This window comes from Lissotriton vulgaris, chromosome 6, assembly GCF_964263255.1.
Source record: "Lissotriton vulgaris chromosome 6, aLisVul1.2, whole genome shotgun sequence".
Classification (NCBI taxonomy): Eukaryota; Metazoa; Chordata; class Amphibia; order Caudata; family Salamandridae; genus Lissotriton; species Lissotriton vulgaris.
In genome coordinates this window covers 431,943,991-431,969,843 of record NC_141694.1, presented here as the reverse complement: position 1 = coordinate 431,969,843, position 25,853 = coordinate 431,943,991, and the positions used below count along the sequence as shown (strand labels likewise).

General features: G+C 43.6%; 1 protein-coding gene across 1 annotated transcript in view; it reads left to right on the top strand.

Moving 5' to 3' along the window:
• Positions 1-25,853, top strand: part of COL21A1 (collagen type XXI alpha 1 chain) — a 271,502-nt gene that overhangs the window by 194,442 nt on the left and 51,207 nt on the right. The window contains exons 19-24 of the mRNA XM_086925214.1: positions 1,768-1,839; positions 2,330-2,365; positions 6,417-6,461; positions 8,481-8,513; positions 8,603-8,749; positions 11,598-11,774. Coding sequence (XP_086781340.1) covers positions 1,768-1,839; positions 2,330-2,365; positions 6,417-6,461; positions 8,481-8,513; positions 8,603-8,749; positions 11,598-11,774 — 510 coding nt within the window. The remainder of the gene's footprint in view (positions 1-1,767; positions 1,840-2,329; positions 2,366-6,416; positions 6,462-8,480; positions 8,514-8,602; positions 8,750-11,597; positions 11,775-25,853) is intronic.

Sequence of the window (25,853 nt, the reverse complement as noted above, 5' to 3'; positions counted from 1 at the left end):
AGTGATCTTGGAGTATGGGTAAAAGACTTGTACAGTTCAGATCTGGAGATTAAATTCCTCTCACTCTAAACTCATTTCACATTAGACTTCCAAGAACACATTTTGTATTGTGAAGATATAGTGAGAAATCCTTATTTGCAGTTTTTTAAAGCGCTGCTTGCCCCCGTGGTTGCTTCAGTGCTGAGCTCTCAGACCGTCTGTCAGATGTACAAAGCACCACAGCTGGTCCATGGATTCAAGTCGTCTCGCTCAGTTGTTCAACAGTGATGTCTCTAAACTGAATTTTAGGGGGGTCACATTCAAACATTGGTCCAATGGAAAAAGAAACTTGTGGGGCTATCTCGAAAGGGTAATCATAAAGAATGTGGGTGTCAGTGTGTGGGTGTTTTCATGTTTGCTTAACATTTTTTAATCTGACTTAAAGGTATGTGTGTATACATAAATACATAAAGACATGCCTACAAACTCAGATTAAAAATGCAAAGCAAATAAACGCTGCTTTTCAGCAAAAGGTAGAGTGTAAATCGTGCAGTGCCTGTTTTATCCTGTATCTCCTCCTGGCGCATTCAGCAGCTGTGGTGGTGGAGCCATGGGTGTGACCAGGACAAACAGAGCTGGGGCACAGGCCCATCTCCCCGTCCCAAAGACACCTGTGCCCACGTGCAGCAGTGAAGTTGAACGCATTCTCACAAGTGCAAGTGAGAATGCTGGATAAAGATAGGATCCGGCCTATTGGTGGAAGTAAAGGAGTACTCACACGGAGCTTCTGACAACAGGAACACTATTTTGAAAGGAAAGTTTTTCTGGCTCCAGTTAACATTGTGCCTTTTTTCACTCCTCTGCTGGATGTTCAAGTTGTTCCATCATTTCCACCTTATACACATATGACCTTATTGATAGTGCTGCAGCAATGTTGAATTCATGAGCAAACTCCAAATTGAATTGTCTTTTCCTGTGTTTTTTACTGCCTGGTTCTAGTGCGGCTCATATAAGAGGGCATTAATGTCCTTCCTCTCTGCTGCCTTGTTTTGCATGCTTATTGTCTGTTAAGGTAGGAATGCCCTGGGCATGAGTTTTTCGTGTGAACGCAAAAAGTAATTAACGTTTTCAATTAATGTGCATTTTATTCTTCTTTCTACTAGAATCCAATTGAGTGCTTTCAGTGCTGGTTGTATACCGTAATTCAGAAAGCTTTTTTATAAGTAATGTAGCTTATGCCTGGAAAATTATGAGTAAGTCACACCAACGGCAGGAGTAACAAGAGATCTGAATAAGAAGCAGTGATTAATATATTGGAAGAGGATAATTTAGAAGTAAACAAAATTGCTTTTAAAGTTAAACAATCTCTAGGTAAAGTGAAGCTCAACAATTATCCTCAATGTAGCATTATTCGAAATGGAATCCCTGTAAAGATGTACACCAATTCTTGTTCTCAATTTACGCTGGTCTGTCATGAATATTTTAATGATATAGCAGCTGGTATTGATGCAAATCTAGAGCCACCTGATATAAACTCTAGTGGTTGCAATAAAGATTCCTTTCCATTGGTAGGGATGATTACTACTCGAATAACATTTAAAGACAGATCCACAATAGCAAAAATCTTTTTGAATCACTCTCAAAGATTTTAAACTAAACACAATTTTAGCGTTGTATTTTAACAAATGAATTTCTGATATTCAGAGAAAGGAGATTACAGTTAATGCAATAATGTGAACCCAAATACATTGATTTCGTTTTTCGAATTTCTTCATGTCTTCTGGCTAGGGAGCTCAAGGACAAAAAGGTGAAGCTGGAAACCCTGGCAGACCTGGCTTCATCGGCCCACCTGGAGCTGCAGTAAGTATGTTCTCTATTTATTGTACTGTGACATGCAGTCTTGGATAGAAATTTCCATTTGTGATTTTTTTTTACAACTGTATGAATAGTAAGAGCAATAAAATAACAATGTGTTCTTCACCAAGTAATAAAATAATTCCCAAGCATGGATCCCAAACACTCAGAATGCTAAGGTGACATGCTGCATAAAAAATGCGAAACCAAAAACAGCTCTCTGGTAGTTCTGGGAGAGCTGTCCAAGAAAAAGGTGCCAACCCTTCAGGATCACCATAGTGTTTCCTGACAGAATTCATGAGTCCTACAAAGGCTTCAGACCTTGTTATCATGTTAGTACTTTCAATGCTGACCCAAAAAAAAAGGCAAACGGCAAGTATTGCTGTTTTTGAACTAGGAAAATAAAAATAAAAACCCAGCCAACCTGACAATGAAAAACAAATATAAATATTTGCGAAATTGGACCAAAAGTAATGATTTATTATGTCTTTTACAGGGTCATGTGGGTCTTCAAGGACGAACTGGAATAAAGGTATTAAGAAACAGACATTTTATCAGAAATCTGTTTTTCAGGGAAGAGTGTTTCTAAATGTCTTCTCATGGGCAGCAGTCGCATTTAATTGAAAACCTTTTGATATTGTTTCATAGAATTGTGGACAGGAAAGCATTAGTATTTAATAAGGCTTAATCTAGGCGGTTTCTGAGGGGAATACACATTATGGGAAAGGGTTTAGATGCATGTGATCTTTACCTAGAAATTCATGAGCATAGAGATATTCACAATTACCTCAGACAAATAATGGCCATCAGGGTAGTGAACTTTTTTGCCAAAGTCTCTTACATTTGTTAGCTGATCTGGGTGTTTATAATTTATTACCACTACAAAACTCAACCAACAATAATTATAGGTTATAACTGTATATACAATTGAAATATTAATCTGAATTCTTAAGGTACTATTAGTATTAGATAGATGTACAATATAGAAAATAATAGTTTTCTTCCAAATTAGTACCCAAAAACTCTTGCACACATCACCAATTATTTTGACCACTTAATTGAAGAGTTCAAATGTTTGGTAACACATACAAAGACTACTCACGGTTATTAATTTTTTTTTAGATTTGTTGTAAGACCTATGTATATCTATGCATTTTTTGTTACTTTCTCTTGAGACCGAAATGATTAATTATACATTCAACAACCTATTGTTTTCATGTAGCAACTGTCCGTGTAGATGTAGCTTTGAGGATATATACTTTGTTGTTATTTTCAACCATGTCTATTTATCGAATTATGTTCATCTCTATTTCCCACTAATGATCATTGTAAATATTGTGAATGTGATCATTCATATACACATTTGGCTACACAGAACTAGCTAAATAGATTTTGTAATTCAATATAATTGATAGGAAGTTTATTCCTACCTCGCCAAACATAGATCAAATCAATATATTTTATAAGAAATTAAATGAGTACACTCTATGGGAATTGTCAAAAATGGAATGCTAACCTCAGGCAATGCATACAAATAAAAACATGTGGCTTAAACTAAACTAGTGGAACCAACAAAGGCTTGGGTCTAATTCCTACCTGGCCTAGACCACTCTAACTGGATAAACAACAAAAGTGCCCAGGTACATACATTTAGAACTATTACGATTCACACCACACCTAGCCAATAATCCTAAGCGAGGGACGTTTTCTTTCTGATTATTTTTTACTTAGTGTTGCATGTTTTTTCAATTCAAACAATATGCGCAAAAAGGTAGACACTACCATCAAAAGAATTAGACACCGTCAACACTAATTACAAACATAAATACATGAAATGCATTCACATAACAACCAATGTAGACATAATGAAACACATAATAAATAACATTCATATAGACACCATATATAAACACAAGGGGGTAGATGCTACCAAATACTGCATTTATGGGGCACCAGTCCTGATTTAGTATATACAAACAAGCGGCCAACTAGTAGTTTTCATAGGCCTGCCTGTCAGCTACACTGGAAAACAGTCCTTTTATCAGCAACACCCTTAGACAATCATAATCCATACGCTGGAATATGAATGTCTAAGGGTGTTGCAGAAAATATAGTTTAAATAAACCTTTTTTGCAAATTAGACCCTGATAAAAGAACGTTATTTCTAATCGTTGTTTTAAATGATGTCATTATTTATTCTGCATTAAACCTTCAGGGGAAGATCTAATGACATTTCTGACACTAACATAAAATGCAAATATGCACAATGAAGATAGGCTCTTAGGATATTTGCACACTACACATGTGCATGTGCAGCGTAATGTACTGAGACCATCACTTTAAAATAGTGGCATAGTCTTAGCCTCTGTCAATGTGCCTTAGATTTCAGAATGCATGTACGGATATCACTTAAGACTCTACTTTAGTGATATATATAGAATCCATATCAGTCCAGTTGGTTATTTCCTCATTTATTTTGAACTTCCTCTAGAATTCCTTTGTGGGGGGGACAGCTACTACAAAGCAGCTGTTTCCCCGCATGCCATTACATCCCAAGCGTTACAAACCATGCGATGTAACAAGGCGTAGCCATTACTAAGCATTTTGTTTTCCATCGCATGCGCTTTTACAACGCATGCGATGTAAAAAAAAATGCCAATCCACCTCATTGTAAGGAAACAGAGGCTCTACGTTTCTTCACAATGACGTGCACCGCCCCTCAGACCCGACGTGAAGCAGGAACCAGGAGGAGAGAGAGGTAAGGGGGATTGGGCCTAGGGTGGGGGTTACTTTTTTAGAAGAAAAGATTAAAGAAATCCCTTCAAATGTTTTCTTTTCCTTTTTTATCTCAAATACATATACAGAATAAGAAAATCCTTTATAATGTGCCTGCAGTGCATTTCAAGTCCAAAGAAAATTAATCCACGCAGTTATATTTGGAACACTCCTACTTTCATAATTGCAATTTTAAATAGATGAACCTAATCCAGTGTCAGGGGTATTGGTAAACAGGTCAAGTAGCTGAACGTCCTCAGTCTTCTTTCAATTGAATTTTCAATAGGTAGGCCAAGTCAACACTTATTCTATGGTATCCTGCCGCTTGAGGGGTATATCCTTCACACTTTCAAATACAGCTGATTCATTTGCAGTTTGCAAGAACTCTATCTTTCTCGATTGACTGGTATTGTCATAATTACTAACAGTAGTACTTTCTAATTGAAATCCCCAAACCAAGGCTTCTTCATAAGCACAACACACAACTTTCCTTTTACTAATAACTCTTATAGAAAGTTATTATAGATAATGTTTATTCTGGACATGTAAGAATATGTATGATATGGTAAATGCCAAAAGAACTTTAAATCACAACATCCGCAGTAATACCCAAATCTTTTAGACAAATGATATATTACACAATCCCTGTATAAAAGCCCACTTCTAATTTCCTTACTACAGGCAATTTGTGACATCTGTAGTCACCTGCATTAAATAAATAACGTAGCTGCAATGCTTTTCACATGAACAGTGATCAGCAGAAAGTAGATATTTATGACAACAAGTTTATTTTTTACATGCTTTAGTTAAATATAGGAAAGATAGAATCTCTCTGCATGTTTTTCACATTCAGAGATACAGTGCTTCTTATAAATAAATCTGACTTGTATCCACCTGATTCTAATATCTTTTTGGAACAAATATCTAACTGCTTTTAGGAGAGTTTAATTTCGCATTTCAAATTCTATTTATTTAGTCATGTTTGTAGACATCCTATCTCTGAAAGAGCAACACAGCAACGATTTAAAACATTTTGTGGGAAGGATGATGGTGTGATATGAAAGATTGAAGCCTTTTGTATGCAATCCAATAGTGTTAATGCTCCTGTATGAAAACATGTTTCAAGGTGATGTCATGCTACCTTGTTGCACCTTCGAACCCTAGACACTCAATGAATCATCAATAGAAACTGAACTCCTATGAGTACAGTCCCAAGGTGCACTGACTGAGAGTGCTTAACCGAGCTTTCAAACACATTTTCAACACTGCACCAATTTTTCTTTATAGTTTTTATTCATATTCATTGTTATCCATTACCATGATCACTTTTGAACATCTCCATGGATACATTGTACAGAGTATTACTGCATTCTCCCACTGAATTGTGGCAAAATATAATTACTTACATCCTTGGTATACATCACTTGATCGTATTTTCCTCTTCAGTTGTTAGCCCCACCTTGAGACTGTACTCGCAGGAGTCCAGTGACTATTAAGGTTGATGGTGTGACCATCTATTATAAGAAATAAAGTACCCCCTGTTATACATTATAAGGATATAGCAAGTCACCTCAGTCCTTATAAAAGAACTCGGGCTTCGGTCAGGTTTCTCTATATGGTGTTGAAACTGCTTGCTGACATGCAATATCCTTATAATGTATGACAGAGAGTACTTTGTCCCCCTATAATTTATTTTGTTTAAAGAAAATATATTGATGTTATGTTATAAGACAATAAATAGTAAGACATTCCATATATAATTGTAAGAAATGCTTCTGCTTCTTAAATGTTTATGCTTTGTTCTCTAGGGCTCACTTGGAGTCACTGGTATTAAAGGAAAAGAAGGTGCCAAGGTATGTTTTCTTTACTTGAGACAAAAAAACGGATTTAGCAATGCAGTTTTAGCAATCAATACATGTCAGATTTTCTTGTTCAATCAACAAAGCTGCTAGAATTCTGAGATATTTACAAAGTGAATTACTGTGACAGTAGTAGAGATTTGTGTCACCTTTTTGTTGCAATGATTTCCTTCTATCAAACAAAGTATGCAGTTTCTGAGAAGAAGAAAATTAGAAAGATTGGTCGCTATAACTATATCTATCCAAAGGTAGGACCTAGAGTCTCCTCTTTTTGGAACTAGAGCCCTCACACAGCTATTTGGGTGTCATGCTTCATCATAGGTCTTACTCCTTGTTATGCTGGTGCTGCAATGCCCTAAGGGCACCCTAAAAGAAGCTCTTTATTGGTGATCTTTTTGTTCCAAAGCCGTAATGTGAAGTGCAAGTGTTTGTCCACGAGCACATGAAAATACTCTGGTTTAATGGAAGAGACGAGGTTGCAAATTTCCAATACAACATGCCTAATTTCATGTAATTCTTCTCTCCCCTTTTCTCCTCCTTTTTTCCCATGTAATGTATAAATGTATAGAATTGCCTTAAAAGGCAGTGTAATATTTAAAGACAACAATGACTATATTTTTGTCCTGATGATGATGCTCCTCACTTAACTTCGACCAAAAAACCCCCTTATGCAATATGACATTTAAAATATTGTAAAATACAATGGTGTGGTTATGACAATCTCTGTCTGTAACACTGACTACAAGTACACAGACATATTTTTGCTTTGCTCCTTTTACCATTCTGTTTGTTGTTTTGTCTGAATGTTGTGGGTCACGGCTGTGCCCACTTGTTATTAATGTGTTCATTCAGTTTTATTAAGAAAATTGTTAAATAAATTCCTTGTCCGGCTGGACAAAAGACATAACACTTATCAGGTGTGGGATTATTAGCTCAGTATACCATTGTGTCCACGAGTAGGGACCACTATTTTTTGTAACATGATACTGCCCAAGGTCCCTATGGCATACCTTTTGGGTTCCCTTGTCTTTCTTAAACATAGTAGGAGGGGTAGACCAAGCACTATAACAACCTAAATGTGAAGTACCTGTTTCCATGTCTGTGAGGCCGGCATGATAACCATGCTGGAAACCGTGCATCGTAATTCCAAGGGCAGAAAAGGCCCGCCCTTTGGGACTACAAGCCGGTTCCGACTGGCCTACAGGCTTCTTCAGCCCATCAGAAGCCAACCAGAATGGCCGGCCGGATTCAATTCCGAGTGGCTGAGTCGTTATCAGCCGGTCGGAATTGAAACCGATGATGGCGGTCAGAAAGCCCTTGACTGATGGTTGGAGGCTTTCTGACTGCCATCGTAATAGGCCCCTAAATATTATCACTATGAGACAGCACTGTGAGTGTGTTATCACTCCATGTTAATTGCATTGCATGTGGAGTTCAATCGTAAAAGCAAGGCATGAAAAAGTCAAACCTGAATTACTGAATACTCTGTCACCTATATGGGTTTCATAGAAGCGTCCCTGGAATTTGGAGTGATGAACACTGGGTTACAACAGTGTATATCTGAGTATAATGTGACTGAATTAGGTCATTTATTTTCTGGTGAGAGGGGTTTTCCTGAACTCTTCCCTCTCAGCGAGGGGTATGTAGCCCCTGGTGGTATTAGGGTTTTCCGCCAGGAGGAGAACCCCAGTTAATGAGGCATGGCACCTTTGATGGGTGAGGAATTAGGTCCTGAAAGGGATTATCCCACAGTTTACTCTGTGTGATTTTTTCTAGTGTCTCTGACTTTTTATCTCACTATTCTAGACCCAAGGATTTCTATGTTGGCTATGAGTATTGAATTGGGGATATCATCCTTTGCAGGTCTATAAACTTTCCCTTGGACCCTCCTCTATCTTTTTTCATGAAGCCTCTATTTTTATTGCCATTTACAAAGTGATGTGAAACAGCACGAACAATTAAGTAAGCAATAACTGTTAAAAAATAACACTTGTTTCCTGCTTTTATTAATAGGGAGAAAAGGGGACCAAAGGGCCCAAAGGAACTGTAAGTAGAGAACCCATACTGTTATCACAGAGTCACCAGGGTAAGGTGGGGTGAAGTGCTTTCTAACAAAATAATTTTTTCCTTTCTAGGTTGGTGACCGAGGATCACGAGGACCAGAAGGACAGATGGGTAAACGTGGTCAAGCAGGCGAGTCGGGACGTCGAGGCCCTCCTGGAGAGATGGGTCTTCCTGGTGATGAAGGTGTACCTGGGAATTCTGGACCAGTGGGCCGTCCGGTGAGATTTGCCTCTCAGTTCTCAATTAGTGTTTTGCCAATATCATTCCCCTGATCACTGGTTGTTAGAAGTGGGGGTCTATAATTGGCTGAAATATGCACCTTTGTTCAAGTAGGGACCCTGGTTTCTAGTCCGTGTAAGGGAGTTACACACTTTAGATACCCCCTGCTCAACCCCTTGGTCGCTTTGCACGACCAGACAGACTTACCCCAAAGGCAATGTGTTAAGTATTTGTACTTTAAACACACAGTAACACAGTGAAAACACCACAAATGGACACCACACCGGTTTAAAAAATAAAGTATCTTTATCTAAATCAAACAAGACCAAAATGACAAAAATACAACATTAAAGTATCAAGATATTATTTTCATAGCAAATACTTCAAAAATAGAACTTGTATAAATAAATAGCTTTGTTTGTGGCTATTACAACGTCGTCAGAGGCATAAATCCAAAGTGTGGCGCCGACCACCAAGTGCGCAACATCAGGCACGGAGTGACATGGACTCCCAAACAACAGCACCTTGGAAACAAAGTCTATGGATGATGCACAGCGTCATGGAGGTGAGGTGTGGGTGCCGAGGCGAAGCCGATATCCTGGTTGCCATGGATGAGGCGAGGCATTGAGTCCGTGTGTAGGCAAGGTGTCAAATCCAGGACTGGGGAAGTTAGGTGGTGTCAGCAATGAGACATTGGTTCCAGTGAGGCAATGTGAAGCTAAAGAGTTTGTGAATTCACCTTCGTCGGGTATTGGCTCTGCAATAACAGGATGCAGGCGCTGGCAGTGTGGAGTTGGTGCAAGTGCTGGAGACAGGAAGGCCGATAACTGCAGGCTTCGGCAGGCGTCGAAGGGCATAGGAGCTGCGGTGCAGGAGGGGCAGTGTATCGTGCACTCCACAAGCTGTGCCCTCGTCCTCGGTTCAGGTCACAACGTTACTGGCGGCGTTGCTGACAGCGTTAGAGTGTTTTTCTTGCTTTGCAGCACTAACCACACAATTCTCACGGCCCAGGACCTGAAATTGGTGCCCTTTTGAATGGAGGAGTTCACAGAGGAGTCGAGGTGCTATTCAGTGGTTTGCAGGTGAAGTATTTGTGCTCCTGAGATTTCAGAACAGTAGGCCAGCACACACAGGCCCTTGGAGGTTCTTATTCAAGCAAATTCACAGCAAAGTCCCAGTCATTGTCATCTCCTTGGCAGAAGCAGCAACTGCAGGCAAACCCAGCAAAGCACATGCAGCAAAGGGGCGGTACTCCTCCTTACAGCTCTCCAACTCTGCTCCTTGAAAGAAGATCCTCTTGACGCCATAAGTGATCTAATTCTCTGTTATGTAAGGTCCTATACTTATACCCCATTTTTGCTTTGTTCTGTTTGTGGCAGGGGTCTCCAAGTCCAGTCCAAACCAGTTCTATCCTCCCAGGTGAAGCATGACCACAGGAGGTTGAGGCAGCATTGTGTCAAGGAGACACTGCCTATTCAGATGCAAGTGAAACTCCTCCCACCACTTTAAATGCTGCCAAGGTCCATTCAGCCCAACTATGACTCACCCGGGAAAGGCAGGACCCACCTCAACCCCCCTTGTGGCTGTCTACACTGAATGCGCATCCCCAGCTCCGGTCACACCAAACTCAGGCAGTCTATACACAAACATTCTAAGTTTAGAGAGCCAAAACTCAATTTCTCTATCTTGTTCCTATGTAAAGTTATACTTGTGAGATATTACAAAGTAACTCCCATGTTACCTATGGGACAGACAGCCTTTCAATAGTAAAAAACGAAATTGGCAGTTTTTCACTATCAGGACATGTTAAAGACACCAGCACACGTCCTATCTTCTACATGCACTGCACCCTGCCATGGGGGTACCTTGGGGCTACCTGAGGAGTGCCTTACATGTAAGAAAAAGGAAGGTTAGGGCCTGGCAAGTGGGTGCACTTGTCAGGTCGACATGGCAGGTTAAAACTGCACATGAAGACAATGCTGTGGCAGGTATGAGATGCATTTAGAGGGCTACTCATGTGGGTGGCACACTCAGTGCTGTTTGCCCACTAGTAGTATTTGTTTTACAGGCCATAGCACACTCAGAGGACTTTACTAGGGACGTACTAGTAAATCAAATATGTAAATCAGGGATAATCAATTATAATAACAATTTACACAGGGCACACTTTCACTTTGACACTGATGAGCAATGGAAAAGTGCCCAAAGCATCTAAGCCAACAAAAACGAAATCCATAACACAATCATAAATTCACGAGGTAGAGGCAAAAGGTCAGGGGAAACCACACCTATGATGCCAAGTCTAACTCTGGTGCTCTATAACAAGCTGTACAGAATCAAAGATGTGAATTTATCAGGCCACAGCAGTGACGGATTTGGATCCTGACAATGTTTGCTTCTTTAAGAGTGTTCAGTCGAGGATCCAGCTTTATTCTTCAGTTTCTTCATTATTACACTTTTATACCTGTTTTGAAAGCCATTTATTAGTATGACAGTTCATTGTAGAAAACTAATCATCCTCAAGTTGATACTAGACATGTCATTCAGCTTTTCATGACCACCAGACTTCTCGATGACAAAGTCCAGGAGCATCATTTTCTAGATAGTCCTTCTTTCATTGAGTGCATAAAAAGGGAACTTCATGTTTAGTTTTACAAAGCTATCCTTAACCTGTTTGAACAGGTCAATCACTGTTGGTACATTATTTATAAAGAGGTCTGTGCCAATTAACAATGTTTCAGAGAGTAAAAAAACAGGAAATCTTTATGTCTTAATGCAAAAATAAAGATAATGTTATATGTTTATAGTGTCTTGATACTAATGCAGTTCTACATTCTCTCCAAATAGGGAGTATCCTTTCCAGCATCCCGGGTGTTAGAAGTGTGCAAAAAGGTTTTCCTAGAACAAATGTCAACTTATGCACATGCTGTAAGGAGGCAATGTGCAAGTGCCTGTCCATTGAATGGAGATGTTCCAATGGGGCCGCCTGGACCTGCAGGCTCACCTGGACCACCTGGAGAAACTGTAAGTTGACATGAATATATTGAGATAGGAACTCATCAAAAGAGAGGAGAGGGCGAGAGGGGGAAAGAAATAAAGAACTAAACAGAGAATGAAAGAAGGGGTGGGATGGAAAAATATATTCATTTATAAAGAATTAAATAAGATAGTAAGAAATGAGGAAAGGAACTAATAAAAAAGTAAGACTGGATGAAGAAAGTAAAAAAAAGAATGCAAGAAAAAAGAAAAAACGAAATTGAATGAAAGAAAATGCTAGAAAATAGAATAATGAAAGAAAGAGATTTCAAGATTGAGAGTGAGAGTGAGAGAAATAAAGCTCTTTTAAATTCCATATGGGAACTTGTGTCAAGCTAATATGGAGGAACTGGAGGGAGATGAAAGGAGGGGAGAGTGGGTGTAGATGGAAACCAGAGTGGTAGCTGAGAGAGAAGGATGAGGCACAATTTAGAAATAACCAAGAATCATAAATTTGCTAAGATCCTGCAAAAAAAGTACATGAGGAACCATACCTCTGTAACGTAATAAACACCTTGGTATTTGACCACTGCATTTGTGTACTCTTTGCATTCAGACTCAGTGTGCAGTTAAACGTTTATTAGTCTGGACGTATGCTGACAGAAAAATGCATCTGACGAGAAGAAATATGTATATTTTGCCTTGTTTTCCTCTTTCTATGTGTGCTGCATTCTAAAGCTCATGTAGAAAGAGCAAAAAGCTTCTCAGGATTATTTTTGTGTAGGAAGGTGCCCTTAGTTTGCAGATAGTTTTTGTGAACTGTTTTGAAGCAAATATTTGGAATACCGTTCTGTCTTTTTACTTTTGCGAACCTGCCCTGGATTAAGAATTTGGACTGCACAAGATTATGGCTGAGATACCCGCCACCCCCTCTCAACACGATCCCCAAAAGAAGGGAAACCGGAAACAGTTCTTCAAAGTTTTTGGATGTGGGAGGGAGTGACCCTCCCGCGGCCGTATTTATTAAAACAAAAAATTAAACATTAAACGTTTCATATTATGTACAATTTCATTATCACATTTGCGATGTTTGGCTAATCTTAACATATTCTCTAATACAGAGGTTCTCCTAGCCGAACTAGCATCCTACAGAAACATTCTCTATAAACACTGAAATTGTACATCCTAACGTTTAAGGGCCAACGGCAAGGTCATAACCGGTGTCAAGATCCCTAACCAGACTTACCCCTCCCACTTGGGAAGGGCGACAGCACAGAGGCTTACCTCAAGTGCAACTACTAACAATTTCCCTTGACTTGTCGGGGGCACTTAAGACTCGACGCCATTTAAAGGTCGTTCGAATACTTGTGTGTGGTATCTAGAAGGTATCGTGGACCTCCCCCCACCCCACACAACTTACCGCATCTGCCGTCGCAGATGACCCTGGCCCCGGGAAATTCCTCAGGAGGGGGCTGTAACCCCTCCTACACAGGAAGGGGCCTTGACCGCCTTTCCTTAACTTCCGGCGACCCGCCCTTAGACGGGACCGCCTCCCCATTGAGGGGCCAATGGCCACCTCCCCCGAGCGCTCCCATCCGTGTTGGGTGACGCCCACTCATAGGGATCTACCAATTAGTGCTCACCGATCATGACCTTACCGCCTACCAAAAAAAAAATAAATACGACAATTCGAACTTATGAAAACATTGGTCGCTACGACCGAAAGAGCATGCTCAAAAAGCAACACTACATCAAGTCCTTTTAATCGTAACAACCTAAATGATATTCACCATACTTTATTATGAAAAACAACAAAACTGATACTTTCACAACCTGTAAACGAAAAAGGAAGAACATACTTAGAAAATCCACTTTATTGCACAACAACTTGCTGTCCTCAGGGGCTGGTGGGTGGGTCAAAATTGGCTCTTTGTTCTGTCCCGAGCTCACGTGTAGCGAGGAGGTGCAGCTTCGGAGCACAAGAACAAGAGGACGTCTTCCGGCCTTGCGTCTCCTTTTATCCGTCTTCAGGGCGGGCGTAAACCCGCCCCTGCCCGTCCCGAGGGCGTGGCTGGCTGCGTCAGTGTCTAGGCCAGCCCACTCTAGGGCGGGAACAGGCGCGCCCCGGCTACGCCGCTTCGGGCATACCAGCCGAGACGCGCCTCCCGCCCAAAAATGGCTTCCCGGGGGGATCGAGGCACTCCGCCATACGTTCGGGGGGACCGAGTGGTCGCCCCTTTCCATATGGCTGAGATACCCGCCACCCCCTCTCAACACGATCCCCAAAAGAAGGGAAACCGGAAACAGTTCTTCAAAGTTTTTGGATGTGGGAGGGAGTGACCCTCCCGCGGCCGTATTTATTAAAACAAAAAATTAAACATTAAACGTTTCATATTATGTACAATTTCATTATCACATTTGCGATGTTTGGCTAATCTTAACATATTCTCTAATACAGAGGTTCTCCTAGCCGAACTAGCATCCTACAGAAACATTCTCTATAAACACTGAAATTGTACATCCTAACGTTTAAGGGCCAACGGCAAGGTCATAACCGGTGTCAAGATCCCTAACCAGACTTACCCCTCCCACTTGGGAAGGGCGACAGCACAGAGGCTTACCTCAAGTGCAACTACTAACAATTTCCCTTGACTTGTCGGGGGCACTTAAGACTCGACGCCATTTAAAGGTCGTTCGAATACTTGTGTGTGGTATCTAGAAGGTATCGTGGACCTCCCCCCACCCCACACAACTTACCGCATCTGCCGTCGCAGATGACCCTGGCCCCGGGAAATTCCTCAGGAGGGGGCTGTAACCCCTCCTACACAGGAAGGGGCCTTGACCGCCTTTCCTTAACTTCCGGCGACCCGCCCTTAGACGGGACCGCCTCCCCATTGAGGGGCCAATGGCCACCTCCCCCGAGCGCTCCCATCCGTGTTGGGTGACGCCCACTCATAGGGATCTACCAATTAGTGCTCACCGATCATGACCTTACCGCCACAGGTCCGGATAGTTGACCGGCTATCCGGACCCCCCACCAAACTCCTACCTAAAGGTCATGTTTTAACGATTTTAACCAAGCTAGGAAGTCACCTATGAGTAACTCATTGCCCACCCTCGACAAATGCACACCATCCCGCAAATACATACTGTCATCATTAATACAACTATGCGAGATCGAATGTAATGTCTTGGAACGGAACAACCGACTCACTTTGTTATTCAATTTTTTAACAGAATGATTCAAAGCAGGGATCGAGATAGCCCCCCGCCACACTTTTCGTGGGATCATATGAGACCACGCAATTGTACACCCCGGAACTCTCCTTGCTAACCAACTTACCGTGGAAAGCATAGCCTCCAGGAGAAGTCGTCTACCGGTGGTGACTAGATCATTGCCCCCCAAATGTACTATGACTATGGACGGCGGTGACCTCATCCGCTCTAACAAACCCTCAAAAAATGCCTGAAACTGGTCAATACAGAGACCGCCCCTTCCGTAGAAGGACACTCTGTACCCGTATTCCCCAGGTACGTGAATCATATCACCTGCTTTGAATACGTCTGCGGCCCGTCTCACGTATGAGTGGCCTACAACCCACACCTCCTTTCTCTCAGCCGGTGATGTGTGACCGCTGGCCTGGTGTTGGGTCAACTGCACAGTCCGCCCTGCCGCGTAGGCTTGCGCAACTGAAAACAAACAAAAGACAAGAAGCGTGAGTACATGATTACAGCTTCACAACATGTGCAATCGCACATACCTCTTATAACAATTGGAGGACCATCGCCCCACCCGTTTCACTTGTTCTACATTGAGACCCCTGGCTGTAGCTTCTGTGGCAGCCCCTATACGAAAGGAATGGGTCCCAAATTCACCCGGGTCCAAGCCCGCTGCGGCAATGGCCATTGCAAGCACCCGCTGAAACTGAAACCTCGTCAGCGGGGTGGCGTCTACATGCCTCAACAATGTCCCCCCCCATGATGCCACCCTTCGTGCTAGGTAATCTTCTAAGCACTGAACCGGACACATGGATGACTCGGGGATCCTGCGGATGATCGTGCAGTCCCCCCTCCCATCTTGGTCAGTCTTGGACCTGAGAAAGGAGACAATCATCGCATCACCCCTGATCTGAACCTGCTCCCTGCACAAGCCCCCCGTCACATCCCGTTTGTTCCTTGCAACTAGCTCACTAACTCTCATAGCCCCGTGAAATGCCAGCATAAATGCAGTCCGGAACAAACAGGTCTCGAACGGGGACGAGCATGTGTTAGGGAGTGTGGTCAGCAACTGGGACAACCTGTCTAGACCTATCGGTCGTCTTACGTCTACTCTGCGACCCTCCAGACGTTGCCACCCTCGCAGCGCTTTCTGTACCGTAAAAGACGCTGTCGGGTCCAGGATGCCATGGGCCCTGGCAACAAAGGAAATGGCGGCACGATGCCTTTGGGCCGTGGCCACCGATTTCCCAGCCCTACGTAAGGACATCAGGAAAAGTACTACCAACTCCTCCTGCCCCCAAAGTCCCCCTCTCTCTGCCCCCAAAAAGGCTAAATAGGCCTGGAACGCCCCTTCATATGCCTTCCTTGTCCTGGGTGCTAGACTCTCTCCCACGAGGTGACGAAGTTCGGGGCACCGAGAGACCAGAGAGCTTCGGGGAAGGGTGCCGGCTCCGGGTCCGCTGAAGGAAGGAAGCCCGAGAAAGCCTGCATGTGAAAACGAGACAGTGCATCAGCGGCCTGATTCATCACCCCAGGGACATGTTTTGCTCTGAATACCACGTTCAGTTGCATACACAGTAAGACAATTTCTTTGAGCAGCCTCAAAATCAATTTACAACGGGCTGCCTGACTATTGATGCATTCTACCACGGTCATATTGTCGGACCAGAACACAACAGAATGATCTCTGAACCCTTCTGGCCAGGTTCTCAGGGCCACCAGAATGGGAAATAATTCGAGGAAAGCGATGTTACTTGTCAGCCCCTTCACGTGCCACCATAGGGGCCACTTCTGTGCCGACCATTTTGTGCCGAAGATGGCGCCAAAACCTACGCTTCCTGCTGAATCTGTCCATAGCCCAAGCTCATCGGAGGACATGACTGGCTTGTTCCAGACAACTCGGCCATTGAAGTCCGCCAAGAATGCTAACCAAATCCGCATGTCCTGGCGGACCTCAGTCGATAACCTTGTGCGATGATGACCCTCCTTCAGGCCAACCATCGCTTGGGCAATTGAGCGGGAAAAGGGGCGAGCCATTGGTATCACTCTCAAGGCAAAGTTCAACTTTCCCACTAACTGTTGCAACTGATGCAGTGTAACCTTGGATGCAGTTAAACATACTTGGAGGGCTGCCCTAAATTTCGACACCTTGCTAGCTGGTAAACGGAAGCACCCCTCCCTTGAGTCCAACTCGATCCCCAGAAACTCGAGGCAAGTCGTGGGACCCATAGTTTTACCCGGTGCCAACGGCACGCCGAGATGACCCATTAACACACAGAATTTGTCTAAAGCCTGGGCACATTCGGGACTACCGGCGGGGCCAAGGAACAGAAAGTCGTCAAGGTAATGCATTACATTTCGGAAACCCGCTGTCTCAGTGAACACCCACTGCAGGAAAGTACTGAATTGCTCAAAGTAAGCACATGAAATAGAGCAACCCATTGGCATACACCTATCCATGTAAAATGATCCCTGGAACCCGAATCCCAAAAGACGCTGATCGTCTGGGTGTACCGGGAGCAACCGGAACGCTGACTCGATATCAGATTTCGCCATCAACGTCCCGTGCCCCAGGCGATTCAAGATGGCTACTGCCTCATCAAAAGATGCGTATCGCACCGAACAAACTTCTGGATCAATTGCGTCGTTCACCGAAAGACCTCGTGGAGCAGACAGATTATGGATCAAACGGAACTCACCCGGGTCCTTCTTGGGGACCACCCCTAACGGAGAACAAACGAAACCTGGTACCGGAGGTTCACTAAACGGGCCGGCGACCCGTCCCCGGCTAACCTCTTTCTGAATTTTCTCCTGCACTACCGATGTATGTTGTAAAACGGAAAGTTGATTTTTTTTGCACGTCCCTACACCCTGAAAGTCCCCTACCGGGATGCGGAAACCATGTGTAAAACCGTTCCGTAGCACCCCGGCAGAAGTACGATCCGGGTATTCGCTGAGCCAGGGAATCATTGCCAAGGTATCAATCGGGGTTGGTAAAGGCGCCCCTCGGCCTAGCTTAGACCTGTTTGGCGCCCCCCTTACCCCCATTCTCACCCGTTCTGGCTCTGCACGATGACTCAGGATGGGACGACCCACACGTACTACACTCATGTTTGAACTTACACGATCCCGGAGGCCTGGTACATTTCCCCTTGTTGAAATTAAAACAGAAACCCTTTTTCCCTGTATTGCCTGCGGGCCTTGACTGGTCGTCGGTGCTCGTACTTGGTCGAAAGGGCGTCCCCACATTCTGGCGGGAGTAATCAACAACATTGCTCCCGACCAATGGCATTCTTAACATTCCTGATTCTTTCATTTTGTCCCAAGTTAACGAATCGTAACAATCCCAAGTCAAACTCTTGTTATGTTCCTTTTCCTTTCTGAACAGATTGTCATAACAAAACCAATGGTTACCTTGATACGTTGTCGAGTAACCCATAATTCGTGATTGGTAAACGGGAAACTCAGGGAGCAACTCGGGCCTACGTTCCCCCAAAATCGATGTGAAAATACCCCATGCATTGCCCCAGTTGCCAATGTTCTCATTAACCTTAAAGGCGGCCATTTTTGCGCGCCAAACACTCGGATGCATCAAGTCCTTCTGACTTTTCACATGCTCCACATCATAATGATCAACAAGCAGGGAAAAGATATTCACGTACTCTCCCGCCCAGATCTTCTCTTTTATAGCTAACGGCACATGTTGTCCCAATCTCTCTCTACGAGAGGGTGCTGACTCGTCCCTTGCAATCGGCAATGGCCGCTTACCTGCACCGGACGCAGCTTCTGCCGCTTGCGGCTTGTCTATCCCCGCCACTCTAGCTGCCTCTTTCTTCTCACGAAGCCCTTTTATCAGCGCCTGTGCCTCGGCAGCCGTGGCGCCATCACCACTATCCCCCAACCACGCTGCTAGCTGTGCTGCCAGCTCGGGGGGCATGTCTTCCTTGGATGTCGGGGAGACGACCCCCGGGATTGGATTCCCCTCTATCGGTACTGGGGTCGGCGCCTCGAGAGGGGCAGAGGGAACCGGGACGTCCCCACCGGCTGGAACCTTCCTCGGCCTCTTAGGTCTCCCTCCAGCCGGCGAAGGGCCCGAACCCTCCTCCCCATCTCGCTCCGCCAACCGTTTCTTTATGTCGGACATATCTTTAAAGAGTGCCCGAACCATCTGGTCAGTCGTCATTCTCTTTTCGCCTTTCCTGGGCATCTTCTTCGACGAAGTATCTGGAAGACAAAGAAAAAGATCAAAACGCTCAAAATTGGCTCTTTGTTCTGTCCCGAGCTCACGTGTAGCGAGGAGGTGCAGCTTCGGAGCACAAGAACAAGAGGACGTCTTCCGGCCTTGCGTCTCCTTTTATCCGTCTTCAGGGCGGGCGTAAACCCGCCCCTGCCCGTCCCGAGGGCGTGGCTGGCTGCGTCAGTGTCTAGGCCAGCCCACTCTAGGGCGGGAACAGGCGCGCCCCGGCTACGCCGCTTCGGGCATACCAGCCGAGACGCGCCTCCCGCCCAAAAATGGCTTCCCGGGGGGATCGAGGCACTCCGCCATACGTTCGGGGGGACCGAGTGGTCGCCCCTTTCCATAGTGTTGCAAAGTTTGAGAATTGCTTGCAAGTTTATATTTGATTGAGTTCTTATACTTTCTGTGTTTACCTGTAGCATTAAGTGGTTCAGATTTGAGTTGTATAATCACATTACTATCATAGGCAATTGGAGAATTATACAAGCATGACTTGTTACCAGTACACAACTGACCACTACAAATAACACTGTCACTCCATCATTTCACAACCACTTCTTAGCTACTTAGTACCAATCACCATAACACAACCCCACAAGCTATAACATCCATGTCTCCATGACTGTCTCCTCACACTACTAGAGTTCCACACCACTCACTCCCATCACTCGCTACTGTGCAACTGTCACACAAGTACCACACAGCACCATCAATATCACATTCCATCATAATCACACCAACCTAATCAAAGCACTACTATTTACTCTTCACATGCCTTCTCCCAGCACTACACCTCTATTTCAGCATTACATTACTACTCCCAGATTTGCATAAACGCCTCCTAGCACTGCCTTTTCCCACGTACAGTACTATACCAATACCTGATCAACAGCGATATTGTGTCCCCACACATATATATTTAAGTTACTTATTTGAAGGTTTATATAGTGCTACACATCACCTCTGCCACTGAACAGCACTAGATGAGACAGAAACAAATGTGTTTATTACGAAGAGCTTAATTAAGGAGAGTAAGAGTCATGCCAGGCGCATGGGATGGATCCGGATCTAGCATTCATCTATCACTTTGTTTCTAGGGGTGTTTCATAGTCTTGGGCTCTGGAATCCTAGGGCTCTTCCCCCTGCTTTAGACTCTTTTAGGACTATTTGTGCAAAAGATGAAATAAGCAGGATGATGGGTTATTGATTGGAGTACAGTCTCTTAATAACCAGGTCCTTCAACTCAATGGTCTACTGTAAATCTAACGCATGTCAGAAGCTGCTTCAATTAAAAAAGAGTGGTGTCTTGTGTACATTGGTGGCAGGCAGACCATCAATGTGATACTTTTTACATTTCAGTAAAACATAAACCCAAATCAGGGGGCTGTCTTCAGAAAATAAAAAAGTAATGTCTCTGTAAGTTGTCTGTCATCCCATGGGATGTATAAGTATTTTTGCTGCACAGGTCCCCTGTGCTATGTTGTGCGTGGTGGTTCTCAGAAAGGAAAAGATCCACACAAAATAGACAGAGCCTTCTGACTACTTGTTAACAGGTGAAGGCTTAGCAGCTAGGGGATTTCCATACAGCAGGGCCCATGACAGAAGAGCAGGTCCTAAAGTTGATGACAGAGCTCAAGTCCGGATCCACTTTTGACCCATGCCCAGACTTTATTCCCGGTTATCTGCTGGACTCTGCCCCTACTTCACACACATTTTTAATCAATCCCTTAATGAGGCAACTTATCCTGAGTGCTGAAAGGAAGTGATTCTACTACCTTTGGCCAAAAAACCTGGAATTGATACTTCTGTCCTTTCCAACTACCAGCCTATCTCACTCCTTCCATATATGTCAAAAACCTTGACTTATTGACTAATTTCCTAGAAGCCACCAATTAATTGGATACCTCACAGACTGTTTTTTGCACCAATAACAGCACAGAGTATACATTATTAGCTGTTTTTGATGGCATCAGGGTAGAAGTAGATTAGGGCAAGGCGGCTGCACTGATCCTACTTGATCCTTCTTCGGCTTTTGACATTTTCTCGCTTAGCCAGTTAATCAACAAACTTTATAAGATTAGATTACATTCGAAGGCTCAACAATGGTTTGTTTCCTTTTTAAAAGAGAGGTCATACTCAGTTCAGCTTGGCACTTTTTGGTGCCATTCCCATTGATGTGTTTGCGGAGTCCAACAAGGCTCTTCCGTAAGCCTGACTCTTCACAACACATATTTGGCTCCATTAGAAAAAAGCTCAAGGAAATAGGGATTTAATGTCTACTTTCGTGCTGACAATACTCAGCTGATGATATCACTAGGGAAGAAACAAGAGGAAACCCAAGGCAAGTTACAGGAATGTCTAACTGAATTAGCCTGATGGATGACAATCACTCTTTAAAGTTAAATGCAGATAAAACTGAGATCCTGCTACTTGCCATTCTGCCATCTAATTTGGGATGTCTCTTGGTGGGATGGGCCTACCCCTATGAAATTAACCCAAAACCTCGGGGTGATTGTGGATGACACTCTTTCTATGCAAGAACATGTGAAGGACACTTGTGGGAAATGCTTCAGCATTCTCGAATTGTTGAGAAGGTTATTTAATTGGATTCCAATTGCTTTTTTGGAAAACCATAGATGAGGCTCTGTCTGATTACTAGTCGTTTGGACTATGGAATGCCCTGTTTGTGTCCATTGTAGATTACCTCTCTATGGGATTACAGGTAATTCAAAATGCAGCGGCCAAGCTAATTTGTAACATAGATAGATTTGGCTCGGGATCAGCTTGCCTGACAGCTCGACACTGGTTACCAGTTCAGAAAATAAATGGCTTTAAACTTCTATGCCATGCTCACAAGCCCTTGTTTAACATTGGACCCAAGATTCTATGGGCTAGAGATTAATTTTATAGGCCTGCATGGAATTTGAGATCCTGCAATTTTGCCCTAGAAAGGTCCACACAAATAAGGAAAGTTAGAACAGGCCGACACCAATTTTCGTTCAGTGGAACTCTACCTCTGGATCTCCCTTATTGATAACCTTATTCAATTCAGAAAGAAATTAAAAACGTGGCCATTTTCAGGTTAAAATCCTTTTTGCATTAAGAGAGGGCTGTATTTTTTTGCCTAGATGAAACAAGAGGGATCTTCACAGGGCTGTGATATCCCCTAGGCGATGAATGATGTGCTTTATAAACACCCCTAAATAAAACAAATAAATGCTGATTGCCCCGTGCCTTAAAATGAATGATGGGATGTGTGAGGTAGGTGGATGTCTGTTGGCCAGTTATTGGCAGATGCCCATTATTGCACTTTTAAATGGCACTCTAAAACCTGTGAACCATATTAGACCTGTCAGCCTTAGGGTGCTCTTCCGCCATTCATTGTGCCTTCACCCCCGCTATTTTTGCTGATCTCCTTTTTGCTGGCCTTAGTACTTGGGCATTTTCCCACTGCTAACCAGTACTAAAGTGCATGTTCTCACTCATTAAAACACTGTAATATTGCTTATCCCTAAATGACATGTTTAATGTACTTGTCTAGTAAAGTGGTGCCACCTTTTCCCAGGGCCTGTGAACTAAATGCTACCTGCAGCACTGATTATGCCACCCACTTAAGTAGCACTTTAAACATGTTTCAGGTCTTCCACTGCAGCCTGTGTGTTCAGTTGCAAACTGCCATTTTGACCTGGCAAAATAATCCTTTGCCAGGCCCAAACCTTCCTTTTTAATACATGTAGGTTACCCCAGGGGTACGCTGTGGATAGCTCAATGGGCAGGGTGTCATGTATCTAAAATGTAGGACATGTGCTATTAAGTTTTACATGCCCTGGAAATGAATTTCATTTTTTACTACTGCAAGGCCTACCTCTCCCATAGGATACATTTGTAATTACTGTATTATGTTTAACAAGATGTAATTTCTGAATGAGAAGAGGTACCAAGTTGATGTTCGGTGTCTTTGTATTTGTAATGAAAAATTCCAACTCATGGTGAAGTAAATTTTAAATTGCAATTTTGAAAATGCGATTTTAGAAACTTTGCATTTTCCTCCCTTAGCCATTTGGTGCCTTTAGCCATGACTGGGTGTAGTTGACAGGTTGCGGGGCTTTTGCAGAGTCACAGAACTATGCTTGGGATCATGGAACCATAGTAGGCAGGGACTGAGTCACCCTACCACCTGAGTACCCATGAGCCAGGAACTGACGAGCTACAGTTTCTCACTTGCCCTACTACATGCTCACAGAGGAACAAGTGATTAGACACACCAGAAAACACCCCTCCCAACCCTCTGAGGAATCGGGGTTGCAGAACAACCTTTCGCTCTCACACTAGTACTAGTCCACAATAAGTTCTGACAGAGACATGCGGAAAGCTTAACATTTTTATTTTAACTTTCATGCTCTAGTATGCAGTATACGTGCCACATCAAGTAGAAAAATGCCTAACACAAATACGGATATCAAAGCAAGTAGTTCGTAAATCATAAATGGAGCTGTCATTATATATAACAGTGTAGACTAACCTTCCTCCCCTTCTACCGAAGCAAAATGATTATACATCAGAAGATCTCTAGGTGTTTCAGCAGACCCCGTACTGTAGTATACACATATGAATGCTCTTCATCTCAGGTGCTGTCCCAATCTTTTCCCTGGAAAGGTCCCTCTCCAAGTGTGTGTTGCCTATCTGTGCATGCCTATATGACAAAAGTACATGTTCCCAAACAACAGCTGCATTTGCTGCTATGACTTTTGTACATTAACCATGTAGAAGTAGTACAGATTGACAAAGGCTTTTTTAATGACATTACTGCTGGCAGGCATGTCTGATCACTGGTAGTAACTTTACAAATGGTGGCCACTGATGTAACATTGTCTGTTGTGGACACTGTTACAATACTAGTAGCATTGGCAGCTCCTGGTGAGTTTCATTGAACATAAGTAGATCATATTTAAGAAAAGGTTGGAGACCCCTGCTAAAGAAGCCTATACCCCACTTTAAAGGCAGTGCTGGGTATAAATAAAAGACCTTAGACACCAACTCTTCAGTACACTTCTGGACCTGTGGATTCTCTGCCAGAAAGAAGGACTGCTGCACTGCTGAATGGACTGCTGAATGAATCTACTAGAATGCTGCTCTGAAAGTCTGCTTCCCTGCTGTGCTGACCTGCAACCTGATGGCTTCTTGCCTGGATGAGAAGGACTGGATCTGCATCTCTTGAAATCAGAACCCCAGAGGGACTCCAGGGGCTTGTTGGCTGGTCTCCTGATCTGAAGCCTCAGGGACACAACAGGCTTCCAACAACCCTGCACCTGCACCAGGACTCTTCCATCTGTGAGTCTACCCATGGCCTAATCGATTCGCAGTCCTCACGCTATACCCGAGACACACTGCTAGAATTACAAGGTTCTGCACCGGAAGGTAAGCTCTCCTTTGAGGACACTGCGTTTCCCCTAACGGACTTCTCCCATAGGGGCCTGATCTCAGGAGGCCTACTGAACGTCCCATCACTACCTAAGCACGCGACGGAGATTAGCCTCCTTATAGAATCACACTACCTTGACGTCCTGTTTCTAACCGAGACTTGGACGCAGGCCGACTGTAATATTGATCTTGCATCCGCCTGTCCACTCAACTTCAATATCCTGCACCTCCCTAGACCTAAAGGCCGTGGGGGCGGAGTTGGTATTATATTCCGTGCCTCCTGGACTGTTGACACTATAGACATAGACCCAGTGCCGGGGGTCGAGCTCTTTGGTTTGGCCATAAACTCCCACTTGGGAGATATTTTCACGGCCATAATTTGCTATCGGCCCCCAGGAGCTTTCTCCCTTTCGCAACAACAAGCACTACTTACAATTTTTACAAACATGGCTATCTCCCATAACAAATTAATTATTGTGGGAGATTTTAACCTCTGGCTTAATGGTAACCTTGACACAGCACTAAATAACCTTTTGGTTTCCTGTGATAGTGTGGGGCTCCACCAACTAATCCAGCAACCAACCCACTCTGCAGGCAATCGACTAGACCTCATTTTCTCGAGTGCAGGCCTAACACAAGTGGGCAACATTCTGCCTATGAGCTGGACTGATCACTCACTCATTAAAATATACATCACCAGTACCACCGTTAACAAGCTTGAAAACTGTCGTCCAGCTGAATTTACATACCGGAACTGGAAAGCTCTAGGAAAGCTCGGTTCTGCTACCCCTGTTTTCAATATAGACGACAGTGTCTCCCCCACTAGCTCGGTGGAAAACAACTACAGAACCTTCAGTAGCAGGATAACTTCTATCACGGATTCCATCGTCCCTTTAAAACGCGGCATTCTTAAAGGGCGAGGATCCGCTCCCTGGTTTACTGATTCTCTGAAAACCCTCAAGTCAGCCTGTAAGCAGGCCGAGAGGAAGTGGAGACACGGCTACTGTGACATTAATAAAACCCTTTGGAAAAACAAACTTATTGAATATAAAGCGGCCATTAGAGTGAGCAAATCGACCTACTATTGCTCCTCAATTGTCAATGCAGCTAACAGCTCAAAAAACATTTTTCAGATCTTAGAGAATCTCATACATCCAGACTGTACGAAGAAAACTATTCCCCCATCCCAGACGCTCTGTGATAATCTCGCGGAGTTCTTTCTGGATAAAATCACGAGAATCATTAACAAC